This window comes from Lagopus leucura, unplaced genomic scaffold (genome assembly GCF_019238085.1).
Source record: "Lagopus leucura isolate 7727_CA_CO unplaced genomic scaffold, USGS_WTPT01 Super-Scaffold_100030, whole genome shotgun sequence".
NCBI classification, from domain to species: Eukaryota; Metazoa; Chordata; class Aves; order Galliformes; family Phasianidae; genus Lagopus; species Lagopus leucura.
In genome coordinates this window covers 3380540-3406048 of record NW_024962281.1, presented here as the reverse complement: position 1 = coordinate 3406048, position 25509 = coordinate 3380540, and the positions used below count along the sequence as shown (strand labels likewise).

At 40.1% G+C, this 25509-nt stretch overlaps 1 protein-coding gene across 1 annotated transcript in view; it reads right to left on the bottom strand.

Moving 5' to 3' along the window:
- SPOCK1 (SPARC (osteonectin), cwcv and kazal like domains proteoglycan 1) overlaps positions 1 to 24751 on the bottom strand; it is a 257009-nt gene extending 232258 nt beyond the window's left edge. The window contains exons 1-2 of the mRNA XM_042881785.1: positions 24699 to 24751; positions 24222 to 24389 (exon numbers count right to left, since the gene is read on the bottom strand). Coding sequence (XP_042737719.1) covers positions 24222 to 24389 — 168 coding nt within the window. The 5' untranslated portion in view covers positions 24699 to 24751. The remainder of the gene's footprint in view (positions 1 to 24221; positions 24390 to 24698) is intronic.
- Positions 24752 to 25509: the final 758 nt, after the last annotated feature.

The following is a 25509-nucleotide window of genomic DNA, read 5'->3' as shown; positions in this document are numbered from 1 at the left end:
TGAGCTGATCTAAAACACAGCCAGGAGGACTCCGTATCTGTTCAGAATATACTGTGTGAAGTTTCCCATCTGCAGGCTGCTAGGGCTCAGGTGTCTTAGAGAGTAAAGCCCCAAGAAGCTTACATTTGAATCTCTACTCAAAGGACTTCATAATTCACTCAAAGAAAAAAAAAAAAAAAAAAAAAAAAGAAAAAGGAAAAAAAATTGGAAACTACAGAAATAACCATTACAGTAAGACTAAAATGGCCTTCTAGGTAACATCCACATTGCCATTCAGATCTCCTGTTTATCTATTTAGAAGGAAACTGAGGTCATCGTGTAATTACATGAATTTACAAACTCGAGCCTGGCAAAAGGATGTAATACTTTGGGGTGAATATTGTTCAGTTTACGTCTTGGTCATTATTATGCATGTGTCTCCATTTCTTCAGACGACGTTTATTTCAACGGCTTACAACAGTTCTCCGGAAGAAAAAAAACTCACAAATTAAGGGTAAATGATAAGTATGTTGGAAAAAGAACGTGAGCAATAACAAAAAGTTCACTAGAACCCAGCTACATAAAGTTATTTTGAAACTTATAAGAGAGGCAACAGTTCACAACAGAAGTTCCAGTTACCAAAAGGAGATATTTGCTCTGCAACAACTACTTTTCTGACATTTATAACACACAAGACATCATGAAGCCTGATTATTTGAATGCATTTGTGCTACAGGTGCTGCACTGAAAACTGATTAATTCGATCCAATAGGACTTAGATATAATGAACTACAAACAGGGAATTTGCTGATCCATGCACTGTTTTAAAAGGAATTCATGGTGACACACAGCAGAGGGGTTGAAACTAGATCATATTAGTCCTTTTCAACCCAGGCCATCCTGTGATTCTATGACCTAAATGAAATTAGAATGAACTTCAATTTAACATGACATTAAAACCTACGCTACGTATCAAGCAAATATTTTTTAACTTGTTGAAATGCCCTTAAATATGATGAACAATTTAGGCGGTTTCCTAGGACTCTGAATATCTCTGCTGGAACACTACAACTTGTGTGACACAAACTTTATACATATAGCCTGTCCTTGTATGCCATACCTGTTTAGGCTGATGTAGTATTTGCTGGATTCAAACAGGCTATTGCACAGAAACCACGTCCCTCCTGAGCTTGTACAGAACAAAGGATCAAAGTTTTATAAGCACATTTCTGAGCCTGACTTGCACTGAGAAATACTTGGATCTTGTTCCTGCTCCATTATTGCTGTTCCTTTCATTATCTTCATTAAAAGCACACTCTAAGTTCTTAGTGCATTTTTTCTAGTTGCAAATTATCATTCCAGATCAATTATTTGTGACAAGTCACTCTGAGCTGCAAAACTAGAAAATATGTAGCTTATTACGCATCATTATATTAAGATTTCTGAGCATTAGAAAACATAAAGCAGCTAAATCTGACTGCTTTGACACCAAGTATCTCTAGCGGTTACTGCTGAACTAAAGTTAAAATCCATCAGGCTGCTGACAGGAAAGGTTTCATTGCATTGCATATGTCCCACTTTCTGGTGCAGGGTACACAGTGTCAAACTTGAGGACAGACATGAAAGGGCATCTATTCCCAGTTCTAGAAAGCCTTGACAAGGACACAAGCAAAAACCAAATGCAGTGATATCCATGCATCATGTGACTATCAGATCAGATTAAAACACAAGCAAAATGAGGACAAATATATATCTGTAGTCCTCATTCCAGACTAAAAGGAATAAGCTTTCCTTACTATAAGCAGCCTGATAGACATCTCATGTTGTCTTCCACCCCCCCCCCCCATTCTTCAGACCAAGTCCAGCAGCATTCAGTCTCTCTGGTAACCAGACCCACATGAAATCACCGAGGTATGAGTCAGACACCAAATCCCACCCTGGCTTCCTACTCACATACAGCAAAATCCACCTCCAGCAGCAAAATTTAGGAAACCTGTTGTCTGGGAACACAGAAACCTTCCAATAAGCACAACCCATAGGAAAGCAGGCCAGTTCTGTCAGTCCGACTTGATTAAATCCAATAAAACTTAGATATGATAGGCTACAAATAGGGAATTTCCTGATCCTTGTGTTTGAAGGAGAGTATCGATCTTCACATCCATTTCGAGATGCAACATTAAAAACACGAAAAAGAAAATCCAAAACATAAAGCTCTGCTGTCTATTGATACAGAACCATTCCTGAACATCTTCACATCACCTAGCAAAACCAGTGCTGCCTGAAGTCAAATCCTGCTTTCATACAGCTACCCTAAATTCACTGAGAGGTATGCCTGGAAAAGGAGCTTAGAAAAGGCTCAATGTTTTCAATTTTGAAAAAAGAAGTGGGAAGAACTGTTCTAAATTTGAGCTCCTTGTGAGATGTGAGCTGTGAATTCTACCTTCACTCATAATTCTGGTTCCCCAGCACCCCTGAGAGTGCTTTCATCACCAGGTCAAGTGACATTACTCTGTAGCATTTTCACCGTGAGAGGGCAGTACTCATTAATGACCAAGGACGATGAGGCTTTCTCAATTAAGTGTAATTATATTTAATTTTTCAATAGAGAAAGACATTATTCATGCATGCAACACTTAGAGAAAATGCATATAAACGCAAAGCCAGATTAAAAAAACCTACACAACAAGCCAGCTGATTTCAAGCTTCTCAAACAACATACAGCTAAGCACTCAGGTTTGATGGCAAAAGGAAAGTGGGCACATTATTAACCATATCTGACAGTTTTTTCCACCACTAACCAGGAAAACATATCAACAACTGCCACAGTAAAAGGAAGTCCATAGGAAGATCCCTTCAAATGTAGGAAATGTTTCCTGGTACCAGACAGCATGGCTCTGCATTATGAGAAGTGCCACTCACACCCTCTTACCTCACATTTAAACGTTAAATATTTACACCAAGAAACAACACAGCAAAACGACCAATTGTAACAAATCAATAACAACCTTAAATAACAGAGTAATTATATGAATGACAAAAAGCCACCACTTTTCTAGTAAATTTTTAATGCTTGAGCAAAATAACGTGGCAGTGAGATCAAACAGTGTCATTTCTCAAACACAGCCGTTCCCATCACACCAGCACACTGCCAGCAGCATCAGTAGGTCACATACATAAAGAAAGAGAAAAATCTGAGCTAGGGATTTTAAACCTCTCACACAAGAAAAACACATTATGAGGCTTTCCAGAACACAAGAATTAGAATTTATTTCCTGGTCAGCTTTTTATTTTTTAGTTATTTATTTTTCAGTCATACACTCAACAAGATAAAAACATCACGGAGTATTTTTGTGCATTTCTCAACACATGAACTCATCATAATCATGATTTGCATGAATCACTGCCATAACAGAATGAATTTCAGAGATACACCATGCACACTTGTACCTCCATTGCTTTACTTTAAGAGTATTAGGATACGCTTTTGCTGCATATATTTGAATATAAGACAATGTAGGAAACTTGGAAACAAAGCTTCAAATCTGCCATGCCAACCTCTTTCAGCAAAAACTCATGAGATCTGTGAAATAGGGATAATCTTTTAAGCCATTATTTGGGATACATTTCAACAATCGACTGCATCAGCTGCTGTAAGGAAAATATCAATTGGAGGAATACCAATATATTATAAAGTTGACTTTAATATTCTTGCCCAGTTGGTATGCAATCTGAGGTAGTACAAAACACTGTATTTCAGACACTTGAGATGGGCTGTCAGATGAAATTCTAACAGCAAAAATTGCCATATCAAATGCAATATCACAGGGAATAAAATCAATTAGAGAAGACTGCCTGTATCTGGAATTACTCTGAACTACAGTATCAGAAGAGACACAGATTGATTGAGTAGAGATACCACCGCTCACTTAGATTAGAGCTGCAAATTTAAACAGACTAAAACAGCTAAATCATGATCAAGGTAACACTCCCTTATGGCATATGTTATAAACAAAGCAAGACCTCCATGCATTTCAGGTTCCCCTTATCTTTGCATTGAGAAGCTTCTACTATTTCCATGAGTTTTTAGCTTGTACTGGGTATCGTGTCCTGCCCGTCAACAAAGTTCTGTAGTATGCAGGATGCCTTCTTCCACATGTAGCTGGCTTGTACAACTACCTAGCCACAGAGCTCCAGGCATTCATATTGTTACAAAACACAGTAACTAAATAGATACCTCTAATCTGCATCTAGTGTGGGTCAGAAATAAGACTCTAAAGAAGAATTACAAGGTTCTACTGGGCAGCGGAGACATCACTGTGCCCAATGCAAAAGCTGTCCCAAAGAGAAAAAGGGAAATAAGCAATTGATTCTATCCTGGTTCTTGAAGTCTTGACCTTTATATCTGTGACTGGACTCTTCCACAGAGAGGATACCATGTTAGGCTGTTGTCTGGTCTCAGCCAGTATGACTCCTGGAAGTGAAAAGTGTTTATTTTAACAACCTACATGCAAGATTGTGAAGGCAAATAAACTGAGTGGACAGAAACACCAAATGGACACATACACAAATACACAGTCCTGTCTCTGAAGGTTATTATCATCTCCAAAGGCAACAGATGCTATTTCCTCCAAGTGATTCATTCCTGAATTTTTGTTTATTCTCTGGGAAAGGACAGGATGATCAGCTTGATGCCAATCATTTCATCACACACTGCAGTAAACCAACCAACAGCTCTTCTGCTGAAGCATTCTGACGGTCACACAGCACTAACAGAAACCTCAAACAGAAACCTTCTTGTAATCTAGAAACACACATGCTCTTCTTCCATCTTTTGTGGAGAGATTTCATATACTCTATTAACATACGACAGAAGAATGTAGATAGTACTCAAGACTATGAGTTGAAGAGTAACAATAATTAGGTCTAAAATTTATTTATCAGCTCTTCAAATGTGTAAATTGGCATAGCTTCAATGGCTGAGTGCAGTTGAGTCACCAAAAAAAAAAAAACCTAACAGATTTTTAGTCAATGTTTCATTTTCACCCGCTATAGCTCCTTGCTAAAAAAAAAGTGTTTTGGACTTCTGTCTGCTGGAAGTACTCCAGAAAGGCACTTTCAATTAAAATTTGTGAAAATTCACTATAACGTACACCAATGGCTTGAATAATTTCAGTTGGCATGGAAGTTAGCAAAGGAGATTAAAGAATGGAAAAGAATGAAACAGGAAATGAAGTTATTGGAAATAGAATAAAGGCCAAAGGGATAGAAAAAGAAAAGTACTTAAAAGAAAGATGAAATTAAGTTCAATACAGGAAGGAGAAATATATTAAGATGAAAGAATTATTATCAGACCAAACAGTAAGGCAATGAACCACTCTATGAAAAGAAAATTGAAAGACATGAGGCTGAGCCTGTGAGAATAAGCAAATTAGTGAATCCAAAACACAGGAAGAAAGAAGGCAAATTGCTATAATCAAATGTATTATCTTCAATTTTTAGCCAAGCTTCTTGTTGAGAAATCTAAGTAATGGAGGGAAAAAGGATATAAGAAAGGTGAAAGTTGAAACGAACCACAAAATTCTCAGCATTGCAGAGTTACAAAGTGAACGCCTGGGCATCCCAGAAGTAGGTGAAATTTTAAATGCTGAAACTGGCCTTTACTCAGAGTCACTGTTTCTTAATGTATGCAAATCGATGCTCAGAATTACAGTGCATATCCCTGATTCTCTATGGGCAGCACAGTGATCTCACCTTATTAGATGTGCTGTTATTGCAGCAGAAGTAGCAACGGTTGTTATGAATCCATGACTAATGCTCATTTTATTATACTTGTGAGAAACAACTGTTGACTTTCTACTAAAAAGTTGCTCTTCTCTGAACTTCCCCTACATCCCCTCCATATTTGCTTAAGCTGAATCAGAAATATGAACTCACACAAAGGGTGAAGGTCCCTTTGCCTCAGTCCAAGTTTGCATGTAACCACTTTCGCTCTGTGGAGTAGAGGAGCCCAGTTGTGATGACTGCCACTAGCAGAGAACAGTGACTTCAAATGAAAAAAGGAAACAGAGATCATCTGATACCTTGTATTTGAAGGAGAGTATTGATCTTCATATCCGTTTGGAGATGTGACATTAAAAAGAAAATCCAAAAAATAAAGCAGTTTAAGTGGCAACTAAAAATTGAGTATTTGTAAAAAAAACAAAACAAAACACACTGAGTTAAAAATATTTTTTCCCAAAGAATAGAAAAAAAAATACAATCACCAGCATCTGTAATTGAGAAACATCTTTTTTTTTTTTTTTTAAACTGTAACTTGACCATGTGAGACAACTCAGTGCTACCAGTAACAGCTCAATGGGAAGGCAGCAGGGCACACATTAAATAGGAGTTGTGCCACTGAACAACTGCTATAGAACAATTTGGATAATGCTCATTTTCTGACTTGAAATTGTCTTTGTGTTTCTACACTTACAAATTGACTTAAGGCTACTGCTTTATAGAGCAAGAGGCTGAAAACATTGAAGAAAAATAGGCTTCTTTTCATTATTTTCTTGTCTTCAAAAGGAAAGAGGCTTTAAGTTCATGACTAAGGTTCAACGTTTTGATGGAAAAATCACGGCTAAACAGAAATCTGAAATTCTGGTCCCAGAGGAGTCAGTCAATCTTAAAAACAGCTATTCAAAAACTAAAATATCCAACATCTACAGCTGGCTAAAAGTTGGAAACTTACAGAGGTTTGAGTTCAAGAACAGGAATTTGATTTGATTTTGATAAGCAACACAGGCAAGAGAGCCACACGTCAGAAATAGGAGTGTTCAACCATGAAACAAGAACAAAGGCAACTATTAAGAATGGTTTAGTTTTGTTTAAGGTGAAAGCTTAAAAGGACCAAGATGTCAAAAGTCTTCTTGAAAATAATAGCTAATCTCTCTCAGTGACTAATATTTCAGTCCTGCCAGCACTCGGAATTCAACAACACAGAAATGGAAAAGAAAATTCAGTCACCTTGTCATTCTGAAATGGTCCTATAATGAAAGCCATTGAGGTGGGTTCATGAAGTAGTATCAAGCCCACTCAAACAGAAGACAAGCTCAGTTTTAAGAAAAATTAAAATCCAAAATAAAACCGATCTCACAAAATATATCCTGTGAATTTTCGTAACCCACAAAGCAAAACACACAAGCACGATCCAGAATGTCCTGTAACAGTCATTTACTCAGAAATGTCAGCAGTTTACACCACTTATTTTTAGGTCTGCCTGCAACCTTACAGGTTCACACTGTGATTTTGTCAGATGCTGAGCCTTATAGGGTCAGTTTGGGTTAACTCGTGTGTAAGACCAGCTGCTACATTTCAAGCTACAGACAGCAGCACTTCAAAGGTAGGTAAAGTGTGTCATGATTTCAAGAAGTCTTAGAAAGCAAAGCAGTTACTGGAGGATTTTCCAAAATATTTTTGTAGGACAAACATCTGTTTTTTGGTAATTTATCTATATTTTATGGCAGAAAACACAAACAAGTTTTCTGATACAAACAAAATCCTACTGCAAAGACTGAATGACAAAATTACATTAAAATTAGTAGTTCTTCCACTGAAAACAGCTTTTCAAATTTCCAGTTGTGCAACTGCATATCAAATGTCAACCAGCAGATAAATAAATGTGAATCTTGCCAACATCTATGAAAATTCCAGTACAAAACCGGTAAGAAAAATTAACAAAATATAACTGAATAGGAAGAGAACTCATTTTTCTTTTACTTCACAGTGGGAGGAGCACAGTTGCTTGCTTGAACAGCTTACTGGTGTGGGAATCAAATGTTGTTTCTGCATTAGAATTGTATAATATTATTTTTATTTTATGATCTCCGCTATCATAGTTCTTTTTGGGAGTCCCTCTACTTAACTTGGGGAAGATCTCTGATAAGTTTACATCACTTATCTTATAGACGAACCTTCCCAGGAATGCACTCTGTATATAGGTGTATATATGTATATTTTGTCATACACACTGCAAGAATATCCCGCAAACCAGAGCAAACCAGAGAACAAGCATGCCCGAGGAAGCGCCTGAAGAGACATTGGGAAGGCCTGACATCATCCCCCAGTGCTCTTTGTTCAACGATGATGACTTTAAAGAAATTCACCATATCAGTAGGACAAGGAGAGCACCGAGACATCTTGGAAACAACAGGATGACTACTGACTGGCACCAGATAACAAATAAATTAACAAGTAAATAGCAAATGTAAACCTTCTGATAAGATTGTGAACCTGGAGTACCCAGCCAGTGGGGAAACAGGGGAGGGGGGAGGCAAGGGGGAGAAAACAGGGTATAAAGGCTGTCATGCTGTGTCCATAGGCGCGCTCCTACTTGCGGGACGCCCGCCATTGCAATCGCGAATAAATTCTGCTTTTATCAGAGACACCGTCCTGACAAAATTACTTGGATTATTTCCAACACTGGGATCTACAAAAAGTCTCTTGGTTGCATTGGGTCTGGGCACAAACAGAAAAACAAGCACACAAAAGGTACAGCTTACAGGGTGGTTAATAGCTCAAGTGCAAGAACCTCAGCTGATTTTCTTGGAAAAAAAGAGGAATTTATATGCCTCACACCAAACTTTGTCAGGCTCTCAGGGAAACTGTTTCAATGGGTAAGAGATCAGGTAAGTAGGAACCATGGTTTTCCAGGAAGAAGATAAGAGAACCTGGGAGAAGGTTTATTACGAATCTTTGGAACACAATGAAGTGCTATCTTCAATCTGAACATGATAAAGCTTTATCAGTGCAAGCACTTGCTTCATTATAAACAGCAATTTGTATAAAACTTCAGGCATGGTACTGAAGACATACCAACATTGCCCACTTAGCACTTGTGGCTAAAGAAGTCAGCCTGCATGATATTGCAGAGGTTCTGTCCTCTTAGGGCAGTGGCATACTCTCTTCAGGTATGAAGGTGACCCTGTGGTGGATAGTGCAGGAATACACACCAGCTATCAGGGACCCACACTTAAGATCAAAATCAGACTGATCACAACACCGTAACTTTGGATGAAGGAAGTCCATGGGCTGTGATTTACTGGCTAGCAATACTTGGAAGCAGGGGATAAGGATAAGAATGATAAGAAAGATAAGGATGGATAAGGAAAGAAGATAGGAAAGATAACTATGACAAGGGAGGTGAGAAGGATTAGCACTGACAAACTGCAGGAAAAAGGAAAAACAACTGTGATGACAGAGTGAAAAAAAACAGTAAACGGAATAAGAATTAGGAATGCAAAGTCAACCAGGAGACCGGGTAGAGATGTAGATTCTGTATTCCAGAGTCAGCTGCTATGATACAAAGACAAAGCAACAGAGAATAAGAAAGGAGATGGAGTAGGGTAAGGAAAAACAGCTGTATTGAAAGTCAGACATAAGCACTCTGCATAAGAATGTGGACCATACTTACAATCTCCATGCAACAATGAATGACTTCAGGCAACAGAGAACTTGTGCAAGTCCTGACATTTTGAGGGAAGGACCACCTGGATAGCTGCACACCCTCACAGAGTTCACACAAGTGCATGAAAAAGACTTTTAGGATGACATCCTCTGAGGTAAAACATTCCTGCAATGTTTGTTGGGTTTTTTTGTTTGTTTGTTTTTTTCCTCAGAAGTAAAGGTTGTAGCCATGAGAACACTGGCTTTGTCATTCTCCATGTGAAAGGAGGCAAAAAGGAACTCCTCCCTCACTGGACAAGTGAGACAAAAATAAAAATGCTCCCAAGAGAGTGACAGCTTTTTAGCTCATCTTTACATCTAACAATGACAGTTGTTTGCATGACTCAGATGGATGATTCAACCAATGCTGTCTCACAGCTCACTCCAGAAAGAAAAGTGGGGGTAGGGAAGGAGAGAAGACATTTATTTTTAAATATGCCTGCTAACAACCTTTTTAGGAGAAATCCTTTAGAATTCTTTTTTCCCTTGAGAACTGAGATCCTCCTTAAAGTCGACTTCAGAGAATACACCAAGTCTAAAGGAGCAAAAAGGACATTCTTGGAAGACATTGTGTGGCAATGCTTGGTCAAGTCTTACCCAAGAGACAGAAATCAAGTTCTTGTTTGAAGATGGCTGAAGAGACCCACAGTTTTGATAGTTCTGAAACAGCACTGTCTAGTGACTTATTAGAGAAGCTCAGCTCTCATCGCTTCCTATCCAGCAGCCATTATATCTTTACAGGCTGTTCAAATTAGTGAAGAGACCAGCTGGACAAGTGGACAATTCACATCAACAGCCTGCAGACATCTTATGTATCCTCTTTTCATCCGTAATGAATCCAGATCCTGTAATCCAAGATGCTTTGATTCCACTAAGACTTCCTTACCTAAGGCATGCACCAGATTTATTATGAATTAAATCTCAGGAAACACACCATCTACCCTTATGTAAGTCAATGAATATTTAAAGATCATATATTTCAAATAACATCAGTAAGGTGTTTTAGCATTTCCAAAGGGAGAAAATGTAACCTGAAGGATAAGCCCTACTAGCAGCCCTCTCAGAAATACTAGCTTAACCTTGCACAGAGCAGGAAGATATCCTATTTGTCTTTCCAGAGACACTTAGCTTAAGTATGAAATGGTCACCAAATTGAGTACAAGGCAGAGAACTGGTCACCAGAAATAAAATAAAGATCCCTTCCAATTAGATCAAGAAAATTAGGATTATTCCCCCAGAGCAGCTATGCTACACAACCGCAACAAGCAGAAATTCCAATGCTCTTCTGGGATACAACTGTCAGAAATGCCAAATGATTTAGTGGCCTAGCCCACTCATGTGCAATCATATCCAGGCCAAGTACCAACACTCTCTCAGGCATCAACCCAGGAGTGCTGCCAATTGTATAGGGATGAAAGCAGCATCAGCTGGATACTCTTTTTAACACTGGCTGGTAGTTTGCCATTTCATTTATTAAGCAAGGCTGTCCAAGATTTTTAGTCTGACATTTGCTTATTGGTTTTATTATCCAAATTACAGTGATAGCTCCCATGGCTTCACTTTTGGGAACTTCCTATGAATTTTTGAAACACTAAGATGTGTCTATAGAAAACAGCCTATTTCTTGTATTCAGTAAGGTAAGATCCAGACTTTAGAGACTACAAACCCATGTATTTCACTCTGCTATTTCCAAAAGTGAAAAAGCCATTTAATTCAAACGATGAGGCTGAAACGAAGGAAGAGCTACTTCGTACCTTCCCAGCTTTTCCCTTTTGCACACTGCATGTCCTTAACTGAGCACAGAATTGATATCGCTGTAAAAGCAATTCTGCTCAGAAATGGTAAACAGGCAAAGGGTTTGCGCTGCTGCTGACACATAATGAAGAAGGGAGGAGAGAACTTTATGATCACAGCAGGGTGTAAATGCTGCATGATTGAAGTTGAACCATACATTTGCCTTACCAGAAAGCTCAGGAAGGTAGACATACCTCCAAATCAGGAATTTGACCTATAAACAGTGTTTTAGAACAAAGTGGTCAACAATTCTCATTTCCCCTTCCCCCAGAAGGGAACACTTTCCGTGTAGTAAACATCTTGCTTTATAAAATTGCTTTTTGTTTTCCCTCCTGTCATTCCCCTAAAGTGCTAGCAATGAGCTGTTTACTCCCTGACTTCAGATTTCATATGGCTTTCTATAACATCATGCCAGGCATATTTTTCACGTTCTGCTCCTGTAGAAAATAACTTAATGATACTTCTAAAAAGAACAAGTCGAGTTTCCAACCCTTTGTAACTTCTTGTGGTATGTCTCCTATGCTACCTCAAAGCACTTGGAGCCAGTCAATAAACAGTCCTAGATACTACTCTGCTGGGACACTCAGGATGTCTTCATTTCTTCCTTATTGCTTACAATCACATCAATGCAAGTTACAGCCTAACCTGAAAGGAACGATTCTGCAACTCAGCAGGTAACAGTAAACTCTGTCATTACAGGCAATGCTATATAATTCTTCAGCCTTTCAAGACAGTCGAAGCTGCAAGTAGCACAGCTGCTGCAGCATCGGATCCTGGGTGATAAATCTTGTTATTCCATACTTTCAGCAATTAAGAAACATCTACCTCTGAAGCCAAGAACTTGTGACAGAAGCTACTGCTACGGTGCTCCTGGGAAGAGATTCCATAGACTGCAGAAAGGGGCCTACAGGCTCTAATAGAATATAGTTTTCTGCCAGCTCTCCCCAGGCATGCTATCTCTTAGAGAAAGCCATCTCCTCTGATATTACAAGGCTGACACAAGGCAGATGTACAGTTAAGTGAAATTGGGAAAGAAACCAGGTGAGGAGAAGCTTACTATTAAGCACTTGTTACAGTGAAGAAAGAGAAGAGAAAAACCAAGGTATTGCAGTTGCTCAGAGCTGCCACTGTGATGCATAAAAACAAAACAAAAAAAACAGATAAAACATTAAAGAATTAAAGAACCCATCAATTGAACTGAATAAGAAAAAACAGTTCAATGAAGAAAATAAAGAAACTGGACAGTGCGCCCACACAGAAGTTAAATGGCAAACACATGAAAACCTGAGCTTTCATACTGGAAACATCCCAGGTCAGCTTTACACAAAAACTGGAGATAACGAAGGTTTGTAGGCAGGTGCAAAGCTATCTACTTATTCCATGAAACACTCACTGTGAGAAGATACAGGGAGCTTATGATGGAATAAGAAAATACAGTACACAACACATTGAAATTTATAGCTCAGAATATGGAGAAAAATGCAAGCTATCAAACATCATTTCACTGGATGTTACAGATACTGCCTAAAGTACACAGCACACTTTTAGAGGTAATAGCAATTCCAAACAGAGGAAATGGCACTACTGTTTTCACAGAAGTATTTTATGTCCACATCCATACAGTCTGCAGGTATAAAGAATGATATAAAATAGTTTCAGAGACAAAGAGACTGCCCAATTCACCGTGACTATTCAGGTAAATTCAGGTCATCTCACAGAGACAAACATTTTAACAGGGCTTCATTTATCCTTAAAAAAAGGCTTGATCTAAGTTGGCTGGTTGCAATAATCCATTCAGTACCTTTGGGATAGAGAAATACCATGTTTTTACCTCATTGGTGAAAAATACATTTACAGTATTTTCCTCTAGCAGCCTTCTGCTGTTCCCCTTGCTCTTGCTCTCCTGAAAATCAACTGTATTTAACTTCTGAATTTGGAGAACCATATCACTTAGGTAATCAATCAGTTTTTACATCTGAGATCTCATCATTCTGAGCTTTACCTCATATAAATCTCAGAGATTGTGCCTGCAGGTCTGCTCCTGCTTTCTAAAAAGATTACATGAACCAAAAGAAATCACTTTCCTTTGCCCTCTGGCTTTCAATGTGAAACAAGCACCATGGTGAAATGCTGACAATATCTTCTCGTGTTTTCCAGCTTTGAAAAACTGCAGCACAACTCTGGAGTTGAAAGTACACAAGCAAAATATAAGAAGTTTTTGTTATAATAAGCTACAGTATGATACTTCCCAACATTTTGGCAGATGACATAATTGTAGTCTTCTGCATGGAAATGAGGACAGAAAAAAAAAATCTTACAGACAATTCATTCTGTTTGCTCCATATATGAAGACATGAATAACAATTCATTTACGCAGAACAACAGAAGCTTGAAAATCATCCTCATACCGCATGAGAAATTAGCATTCAGGAGCTGTTTGAAATGTCCTGCTTTATAGAGGTCCTACACACACTGAACTTCACCAGCTGTTAAAGACTTTTCCTTCTTTACTCTCAGCAGGGCTGCATTAAGCACCATCCGAGGGAACAGAGCAACTGCTTTCAAATGAACTTGCAGCAATGCATGATCGTTCATTTAGTGGATGTTCTGTTTTAAACCAAGATTCTGCCATCTGTTCCTGAGTTAATTACGAAAGCTACAGATATCCACAAACACACTGCAAGGAAAACACGCGTTAAAGCACACGTATCCCTGCCACAACACATCTTTGTTGTTTACCACATTTAAACCAATACCACTTACCACACAAGTCTCACAACAGGAAGACCACAGAAGCAGATGTTTACAGCTTCTCATCTGACAATAAGCCAACCATGGTTTCTTGGAGTCCAAAATGTTTTATGTATACTCAGCAAGAGAATCAACCATGCCCAGAATCCCATACAATTCTTAAGTAGAGGTTACCAGAAGCTCACGAGGACTCTTGCTACCTGGGTGTGGGCCATTAGCAGCTAACAGCTTGCAGTTGTATCCTCTCCAAATCCCTTCCTATTCTTCTCTCCATCCAACCTCAGCAATATGATCAACTTGGAATCCTCTCTAATGAAGGGCACATTTCACCATATCTACCTACTTCCCATTTCGTCTGTGTAACTCCATTACGTAGAGTCACACACAGACATATGGCATGTTCTTTGCTTCCTCTTTCACCAAGTATTTTCTGTGATGACAGATCTCAGATCTAAACCAGATCACTCTAGCTATGATTTCTCACCTAATACAGCATGCCTCCATCTCAGTATCTGACTGAAAACAAACCATTAAGCATTTTGTTATAGCCAACTTGCTTTGTTTCAAAAGTACTTTTATGAATAATTGAACTAGTAAATCTGTGGCTACTGATGTGAATTACTCTACCTATCTTTATGAACAAATCTCTTCGGTATACCAGTTCTCTTCACCTGCCACAACTGCTGTTGAGAGTTACTGACAGTTGTGCACTATTTTTCCAGTTCATATTTATTCTAATTAAATGTCACAATTCCTTTCAGAATGTTGTTAGACTCAGTGAACCATAATCTGGAGATTCATACTTGTGTTTAAGGAATATTCTGGGCAATTCTAAATTTAAATTACTAATTACCCCATGTCTATAATCTCCTGAAAGAAGAAGAGTTCCTTCTATAATGGGAAGTAGTTTCTTTTTTAGCAAGATGAAGCGAGTTCTAAAGAGATGAGTAGATTGAAGCTTACTAAGTTTTGCCAGATGCAGTTTGATATCATGATAAAGCAAGATTCAGGAAATCTGCTTAGCATTTTTATCTTTTAATTGAAAATACTTAGTCCTCCTTCAATATGATATTAAGGCTGTACTTATCTAGTACTTAAAGACAAAACATTAGTCTAACATCAGGAAGGTTGGCTAGCCTTGCTTGACATAGGAAATATGGACGAAGTTTCTCCCTAATATACCGAGTAAAGCTTATGTTAGCAAACAAGAAATTAATTTAACCCACTAAACACTGCTGTCAGATGCTGGCACGTATGCCCAAAGGACACTGCCAAGCTCCATCTCTCTGTATTCAAGTATTCAGATCAGTAAGAGAGCACTGTTCTGGGCCTCACGTGACACAAATTTTGTTGTTAGATCCGGCATTAGGTTGATGGATAACTCTGAAACAAGTTTTATCCTCTGCTTCCAAACATCAGTCTAATCTAGATCTACAACTTGGTATGCATGACCAAGTCAAAAAATTGCTTTAGGAATTTGAGTGGGAAAGAATGCCACAAAAGAGCAGATTAACAGAACATCAGGAATTGGCTTCTCCACAGACACTGTGGAATAACAGGGTTCTTCCAGGAACTGGAATTGCCCAAAGCACAGCAGTCTTGGATGAAATTCTATCTCAGAACAATTTATTTAATTTACTACTGTACATTTGTAGGTACAGTTAAGTTTTCAGCTACAGAAATTATTAATGTACATCCCCGCATCCCCTGCAATAAGATGGAGAGGGAACACACTGGAGCAATATGGAAAAGCAATTCTTTTTTGTACCAGTGTAGGGAAGGTCAGTGGAAATATTTTCCATCTGATGTTTTTGGGATGACAGTACAAGAAGAAAATGCGAAGCAGTCATAGCAGCTATGGGGAGTGAAAATATATACAGAAGTGGAATCACTGTCACTGCATTTCTGAAGCATCTAAAATTCATTTCTACTGATACTTAACAATTACCATCTAATTCTACCACAGATCTCGACATCCCTAGCACAAATACAAACACCACTCTGAAAACAATTTTCTCCACTCTTTCCTTTGAGAAAGTAGCTCAGCCTCCTCCTGCTACAGCCTCTTGTCTGAGCACTGCAATAATCATTTTCAGCATCCATGGGGGAGAAGTTAAAGCATCTCCTTGCTCCTGCCTGCCCACTCACTCCCAGACCCACAGACTGCAGCTGCTTCTATTGCTTTGATCTTCTGTTCATATTAAAGTTGCCCAAGCATTACAACAAGAAGAGAAAGGCATAGAGGATGGTATAAAAGAACAGGAGACAGAGCTGAGATAGATATCTGAATAGCCAAGGAAACTCAAGCACAGAAAGGCGAGGACTGTTCTCCAAGCTAGAAAGTACTTAAAATTAAAACTTCCCAATTGGACAGTTACAAAATAACCTGTATAATCAGACAAGAATCACTGTCTCTATCAATTCCAGTGTTTGCCAGAATCCAGTGGTATGCCATGATACATGGAAACTTTTCTTGAAAGCCAGCCTGATATAGTTACTTCAACCACAATTTTTTTTACCAAGTATTTTTCTATCTACTTATGAGAAAGCAATCAGCAAAGTAGATTTATGACATTAAGTTTATTAAGAGGACAGCCAAAATCACAATTAATTGAAGCTCCCTTGTATCTATTTAATGAGAATGATTTTCCGTTACCCTGGATTACAAACCAAGCTGTAGAAGTGACAGATAAAGACCATCCTGGTTCCTGCCAAAGCCTCCCTTCAGTAGCTTAGCAATTACTTATCTGTAAACTTTATTTTGAATCATATCTTCGCCTTGAAACTCATTAAGCATTAGACATCCAGTCCAAATGTATAATTCAATTTTAGCTGCCAACCTGCAGGAGCTAATCCACAAATGATAATACCACAGGTGTTAATCTACCTCATGACAGATTATTCAAAGCTAAGGGTTGATATCTTTGCTGCAAAAAAAGTCCCGCGTAAAGCTGAAACAAAGTGGTGGAGATACAGAAATTCACACTGGAGACAGCAGCATCACCTCAACTTAGCTGTGTCAACTCCACTTTCTTGTTTTGGGATTGGCCAGATGTGTCTTTTGTAGGCTGGAGATGTTTGATTTTCGGATTGAAGCATCTCCCTGGAACAACGAAGCTATCTATGGTGTCATAAAAATATGTAACTTTCAGCCTTCTCCAATTCCATAGTGCCCTCCATATGCAAAAAATACCTATTTAAATTGGTCTTTCATGTATAGTACTTTGTCTAAGAAAACAGGAAGACAAGGAATACAGCAGTTAAACTCAGGCTTTGCTGAAGTCAATGATAGCCTGCTCATCAGTATCAAAAGAACCTCACTGCAGATCTTTTGGATTAATTTCATTTTTGGTTACACAGAGAAATACATAATTGAACAGCCTTTGAATAAACACATTATGAAAGAGAAAACTAGTTCTCATACTTCAGATGTGGTATTTGACAGAAAGCAGTAAAATTCCAGAATGATTACTCTAGAAATTGGTAGAAGATAGCAGTGCAAGCTTCAAACACACAGGATTTTGTTGCAGGAATATAATTTGTTGCTGCAGTCCACAGAAACTATTTGAGTTATAATTTGAAATGCAGAAACTAACATCATAGTTTTCCACTGATCTGTTGAGCTTTAGAGTCGCAGGTCATTCCTAGGCAAGGTGGATACGTGTCAAGTCATCATAAAGAAGTAGGCTCTCTGTACCTCCCAAATTAATTATTCTGACATAAATGCCATTATTATTCCCCTTCCCACTGCAGAAGGAAAGTGTCAAGTTTGAGACTTGCATTATCACTAAGCATATGTTCTGCTCACAAAGAAGCAAAATTACTTCTGACAGGTTCTTAGCGATACCAGGCAAAGTATTTGCAGGTAGGCCAACAGTCATATACAGAAAGAAGAGTTGTACTCACCCCAGTGGTGAAGGGGCTCTCTGCCTACACTGCACTCCTTCTCAGGAAGCAGCCCAGGTCCTAAGGATGCTCTCCCTCCTGTGGCTGACCCATGTATGAGCCCACCCTGGGTCCACCCCTTCAGGTGGCTTGCAGAGCACAGGTGCAATATGCCTGTGCCCCCTGGGCCAGCTGCACCCCTATACCAGGTGCTCAATCAAAGCACCTAACAGCTAACAGTTCAAAGCCCTACCTAACAGCTCCCCCACAGCATGTCTGTGCTGTTTGTAAGAAGCTAATAGTGAATTACATTTGCACAAACCTGCTCCCATATTCTGCTACTCTTTTAAACTTCATGCAGCTTTGGCAGATGCATCTCAGTTGTACTTTGCAATTACGTTTATATTCCAGCCTTGTCTCTCTGTTGAATAAGGATTGTCCTAAGAGAGAAAGTATGCTAGTGCCTGAGTGAACTTGTAAATCACATTTCAACTCTACTGTGTTTCAGTCCAGATCCACCAGAATCCAGGCACACAGCCCTCACCTTCCATTAAATCTCAAGGTGGTCATGGAATGATAATCTCCTAGGAAGCACGTCTGAGGTGCCTGTGTCCTGTTACATTACCCAGCCACTTTACTGTCAGGATGCATTCATTAATTAGGTATTCTTTAAATGTACTGTAACCCTCCCTTATGACTGTCTTACTCACCATGTAACTTGCAGGGCCTGAATGGTTTCACCAGGAATAAATTTATCACTCACTAATATCACAAGAAAAATCTGTCATTACATTTGAGATGAAGAAAACAGAAAATGCAATTGTGTAGTAATAAATTGTGGGTGAGACAGTACTTTATTTACCCTGTAGACCTAAACATCAAAGAAGAAAATGCCATCCTAAATTAAGTAGCTTCCCCTTAGCATTGACTGTACTGGGTGTTATCTTGGAACAGGTCCTTGGTAGTGAGATCACATTGAAAGCATGAACCTGTCATGAAAGAGACAACATGAATAAGCCAGACTACACCAAAAGTCCCACGGGATCTGATGCTTGAGTATCTGAGATGGAGTTCTACCAGACTGAAAACTACATGGACAGGGAGAAAGACAACCATCTTCAAGGGGATTTAATCTGAACAAAGAGGTGGGAACTAAAACTCAAAGGCATCTGGAGTTCTAAAATACAAAAAATCCAAGTTCTTTTATTACAACTGATTGTATCATCATCTGTTTTGTTAACATACAGCTCTGTTTTGAAACAGAACTCACTGATTTTAGAACCATAGACCTGAGTGGATTAATGTCCTTTTATCCTAAAATCAAGAATGAAGTTATTTTTGTTAGCAATTTTCTACTTCTCTATCTCAACTTCGTACAAAGTAGCTTTTGGTATCCCTCTCTCAAAGCACTTTCTGAAGCAAATCTACCCTTGCAGAATTGGCTTTGCAATGTATACCATCTTTTCCTACGACACTTAAAGCCATTTGACTCACCAACTTTGTAAAAATTTGTCTCTCTTTAATTTCAGTGATCAGTAGTGCTCCCAATACTCCTAATTGAAGTATTCTCTCCTATGCTTTGTATAATTTTATTTCTTCGTCAGAACCAAAAATCTTTCATTTTGTGCATTTTTACAATACATTTCCTCTCTTCAGTAACTTTTGTTATTTAGAACTCTGAAAAAATCAATAAAAGCACACAGATTTTCCCTCTCATCTATTTCAAGCTAAGCTGCCAAGACCCAGAATAAATTTGTTTTAGCTCTCAGTTCCATGACCTTCTGCTTTGTACTTTAAAATTTCGTTTCTGTTACTTGAGTTCTCAAGGTCTTCAAGTTCTGCCTGCTTGGTATTCCAATCCTTCTCCACATTGGCCAGGCTTTCCAGCTCTGCTATCAAATTTCACTACCACACACTCCAAATCATGGGCAAAACAAATGAAAGGGGTTAAGTGGAACAAGAAGAAAAGCAGGTGCAGAAACGGGAAGAAGCCAAAACAAAGCTCCTGAATCCATCGTGGTCAATGGTGGAGCAATGTATCCCCTTCAGTTCCTGGTCCTGTATTTGCTTCACCACCTCACACTGCGCCTCTGCATAGGTGTGAGGATGAACTCAGAGAGGAGTTGTACATGAATAAAGGCCAAAATCGTTTCTTCATCAAACTGTACCAAGGGCTGGTGGTCTGTGTCAACAGAAACCTAATACATAACCTGATCTCTTACATATAACTGCTCATAGTTATATGCAACTATTTGCCTACAATGAATTTGTGAGATTATATCTATATATACATTTCCCATCCTGTTTATTAGGCAAGTATAGCTTGAAAACACCTCAGGACATATGATGCACAGGAGCATCAACATGACAGCTTGAACTGAAACTGCAAGCAGTAAAATTCAGAGAAATGGCTCAGTTAATGCTCAGACATGGTCTGGCAACCTTTCATACATAAACCTGCACTGAAACCAGTTTGTGTCAGTATTCTTCGCTTTCATTCCCATAGAAATTCCTCATATGGTTTGTATTACATCCTCTAAGTTCTTTTAACTTTTTTTCTTTTCCACTTTCGCAGTTTAATCTATAGCTAGTTGAACTTATTACCTCTTTTATGTAAGCATTAATAACGTGACATAAGTCCAAGCAGAATTAACAGAATTAGTGTGTTCCCATAATCTTTGACGTAGACAGGTCTAACACTACAAGGGCTTTTATTTTGTGCCAAGCCTCTATGAACACAATGAGACTTTGCAGCTTACAATAACATGTATGGCTATCCACATAATGAGTGCTTTCTGAGACTTTAAGGATTCACTTCATATTCAGGTGCTAAATTTGCACTCGAGCTCCTCTTAAACCAACGAACCTCTCTTGACAGATTTGACTGAATGACGGAGGCCTTAGCATTTGTTTTCATAAATATCAATATCAAAAGCCCACAGCAGACTGGGAAAATGGGGTAGAAGACAGGAATATCAAGTTCAGACCATATTTAAAGCACATCAATATGTGAGACATCACACCACAGTTGATACTTGATGGCTGGACCATCTACAAGGTTTTCAAGAGCGAGTGCTTCACAACACATCCATCACATGGTCTTAAGTATTCATTAACAGGCTCTGCTTGTTTTAAAATTGAAGCAACTAAATATTGCACAAATTGTGGTCAGGCCACATGAAAAGATTATAATGTGAAGTTCTGGGTTTGTTTGTTTTTTAAAAGAGATCCCTTGTGGCCTTTTGAAAATGTTACAAAGCACGATTACATTATAAACTTCAGTCAGACTGATGAATTTAGCCTGATTATGTCAATATAATAGAGACTGAAACAGGCTTAAACTGCTGTCTTTTCACAGAAGAATAAGGACTGCTGGGCTGTTAGGTATAACTACCGTGCTGTCTTTGCCCATCAGAAATACAAGCCCTACAGAAAACAAACCACAAACAAACTGTCCTCTCAAATCAGGCCTATCAGACCAATATGGTTGACCAACCAATTGATTTTTGAAAGGAGTCACTGAGAAAGATGAAGGAACCCCAGTTTAAAATCTTCTATTCCGTATGTTAGAGACCAGGTGGTAGTGCAACATTAATGCAGATTTACGTGCAACACAAACACGTGCATACTACAAACAACAAACTGTTTAAAGTGGCCACACCTACAGCAACCAAAGCTGAGCTGCATACACACAGCGTTCCTCCTACTGTGCACGTGAACACAGTTATGCAGATATTTGTGCAACATCGTGTATACGATGTGACCTACAACTAGGAAAGCTACTAAAGGTAGTTATGATTGTTACTGCAACATTGCTTCTGCTGCTTTGTAGGATAGGGCCAAAGCCCTCTGCTCCGTAGCAGCTGTTTTGTTTTGTTTTGCCAATAACAGAAAGACCACTTCCAGATTCTTGCACAAATCCCACATTGAGAATTTCATCTAGTAATGATGCATAGTTACAGTTTGAGAATGAAGGGAGGGCAGGACAATAGTTTCCCTGCAATTCAACAATCATAAACAAAATGCTAATCTACAGCATACACAGAGGTTAATTCATGTGTCTTCTCACTAAGCACTTTTCATGCAGTCTACCCCAAGATATTTCAGCCATAAAGCAAGAACCAGATTTCTTCCAATAACATCTCTGCACTGCTGCAAGAAGTGTGCTGTCATTACTACATCTTCCTGCTGGCAGAAACTGTACATATGCATGTCTTCATCTCTGTGCACAGAAGCTCTCACAGAAGATTATGATACACCACAATTACTTCGGTTGAAAATATGTTATTAAAAGTTTAATTATGTATGCAAGCTTATATATTTTCTCTTTGAAAAAGCTTAGAGGATGATTAGCAGTCTCTATTAATTCGCCACATAAAATGTTTCACGGATAATCATACACAGTTATAACATGCTAGTTTTGAAGTAATTAAATAGAACCATTAAAACAGCTGAATAGAAAGTTATCTAAAATTTGCATGATTTTGTATTACTTGCTTCTGCTTGGCAGAGGACTGGTTTAACAGTTCTTCCTATGGGAGAGAACGCAAGCTTTACAGATTTCATTTGTATTTTCAGAAAGCCTTAAAATGCCTTTTTCAGTTGTGAAACCTTAAAACATGAAAGAGGTAATATTAATGAATGCAGAATCATAGAATGGCTTAAGTTGGAAGAGACCTTAATGATCACCCAGCTCCAAACCCCCTGCTGAGGACAGGGTTGCCAACTTCCTCTTCCTAAGAAGAGCAATCATGTCTGTGACAATCACACTGGAGGCTGGGGAAAGGAGATCTGAAGAGAAGTTGCAAGAACTCCAGATTTCTTTACATTTATTTATATAAGGCATAAAAGGAAATCTTTAAGTTCAGTGAACATAATTTAATACAAAGTCTCAGTCTGAAAGGAAACTGCTGAAAGATGTGAAGAGTCTCCTGCTATATTTTTGTCCCTAATTAAAAATATTTTTTAGATGAATTTGTACTTTGTTCTTTCAATCTGTGATTTTCAGATGGTGCTAAATTGGCACATCAAGTTGAACATAGAAATTAACATCCTCACCACTGCTGGCTTTTCCAGGAATCTATTATATGAGAACTTCAGTAGTCCCAAGAGGTGAATGTCATCACAGTGACTGCATGCAAACACGCATTCTGATATAACTGTTCGTGCTACAGATAAATCCATACTTTGCTACACTGAAATTCAGTATGATTTTTCAGACACAGAACTACAGAAAAATACAGAAAATAAGCTAAGCAAAAGTAGGCAACATTTAACAACTGAAGCTTCCTTTTTGCAATGTAAGGTACATTGTTAAGACTATGGAGAAAACTGCATAACAGCAACCTTTAACTTTGCAATATATTGGAAAGCACCTGAGCTTCCTAAATGAGAATAAATAAATAGCAGACTACTGACACAGCGAACTTACAGAACAGCACTAGCAGAACTGCCAGCCACTCTTCCCTTTCCTACAATCACTCAGCAGCCACTGTACACAAATCCCATGCAGCCAAGAACATTTAACCCCAGTCTGCTCCTGACCAACAGCAACGTTTCCCCTATCCAGCCTTAGGAACACGGAGGGGCATTTCTGTGTGCATTCCAACAAAGCTTTTTCAAACAGATAGACGATGAAAGCAAAAGGAGCTCCAGAAACATTACATGCATCGTAGCGTTGCATTTTCCATTCTCTGCTCATTTGTGTGCAATACCCCGACGTTTTCAAACTAGTGAAAGCTCCGTGTTAAGAAAGTGATGCGTTTACCGCAGGTACATCTAGCAATGCATACTGAAGTTATGCTTATTCTCTAGGCTGATAAGCACTGAGTCAAGGCATCGCATCCTCCAAACATACACCACTGCCAAAATCTCCACGACGTGAATGGACAATAAGATATTTTCTGACAAATCTGCGGGCAGAAAAAAAAAACCAAAAACCAACAGCAACCTTCGGTGTTTACCACCTTGTGGCTCGAGCTGGTAAATATTCCCTTCTCACAGACACATTCTTTCCTCATTTACAGTTAACGAGCCCCTCAAGCAGCAGGCACTGAAACTTCTCACAAAGTTCCTCCTCGAAGGAAGAGCCGAGAAGCGTTCTGTCTCCATAAGACTGACGTGGAGCCCCATGCATACCGAGATATGGGGTAACCAAGAATGCCAGCACCGCCTGCCCAGCTCCCAAACGGCTCCGAGCATCCTCAGCACACGCAGCAGCCCAAGCTACATCTCTCCTCCACTCACATCTTCTAAAAGCCAGCAGCCACACACTGAAGACGTACAAACGAAGCAAACACGAATTATGCGCCAAACAAAGCCGTACTTACATCCCTGAATTTGTTCCAGTACTTGTCTTTATCGTACTGCGAAACGGTGCTCAGCCATTTGTCATTGTCCAGGAAATTGCCGTGATTGCTGCTCCCCGTGACGATCTCAGGATGCCGGCTCTCCACTTGCAGGAAGCACCAGGCAGCGATGACCAGCATCCCCGACATCTGCAAGCAGAGGAGAGGAGCGGGGCGCTGCGGGGGCCACTTCCTCGAGCGGGGAAGTTTGAGGAGACCCGGATCCGGGCTTCGCTCCCCTCGCGTTTCTCGACAACTTCTGGCTGCGGAGATGGCAGCTCCGCTCAGACCCACCCAACCGCCCAGCCCTGAGGAGCAGCGGCGAGAGCGCAGACAGAACGCGTTACCCCGCGCCGGGCACGGGCGCCAACCAAGGGCAAAGAACGCGCTACCGAACCCCAGCAAAGCCTCCCGCAGCTCCGCGAACTTCGCACGCCGAGGCTGTGAAGGAGCTCCTACCTCCGCGCGCTGCTGTCGGACGGAGCTCCGCGCTCCGCCGCCGCCTCCTCTTCTTCGCGCGGCTGCCGCTGCTCGGGCGGCGGTCGGAGAGGCGGCGGGTGGGAGAACCGGCAGCCCCCGCCGGGCTCCGTCAGCGGCTGCGGGCGTGTGCGGGCGGATGCGTGCGCGGGGTCCGTGCCAGCAGCCGAGGTCTGGCGCCATCTGCCGGCCGAGCGGCGGCGGTGCGACCAGGAGGGCGGGGCGCTGAGGCGCATCCCGCGTGCGTAACGCCGTGGTAACGGTCGGTGGTGCGAAGAGCCCCGTTCCGGTGGGGAGGGGGGATCAAATCCCCTCCTCGCGCCCAGAAAGCGCGTGCCGGGTGTGCTGGCGGGGAAGCGGTGCTGCTGCTCGTCCTCAGGAGATCCAGGTCTCGTGAAGGGACTGCTGGGAGCACTGTGTCACAGCCGTGAAACCGACCTTAAAAACAAACCAAGCGCCCAGCAAACACCAGCTGTGAAAAGCCTTGGGTAGTACGTGGCAATGGCCTCGTAATGTCCAGAAGTCATGGCATGTCAAAGGCGGGATGGTCGCCCCAAACTTCTGAATTTCCCTCCCCTACAACACGGAGATTCCAGCTCCCGCGGCACGTGGAGAAGGCGGGCTTTGTGCCACCCGTTGCTGCCGTGTCCATCCCCAAAAGCCCGTGAGGAAGGCGCTCCTTGGCACCTGCTGCTGAGTCTTTCAAGGGATAGGAAGTACAGAATTTATTGTCTCGGAAAAATATTGCTTTCTCTCCCCCAGGAAGCTGAAAATGGGGTTAATTCCACTTTTT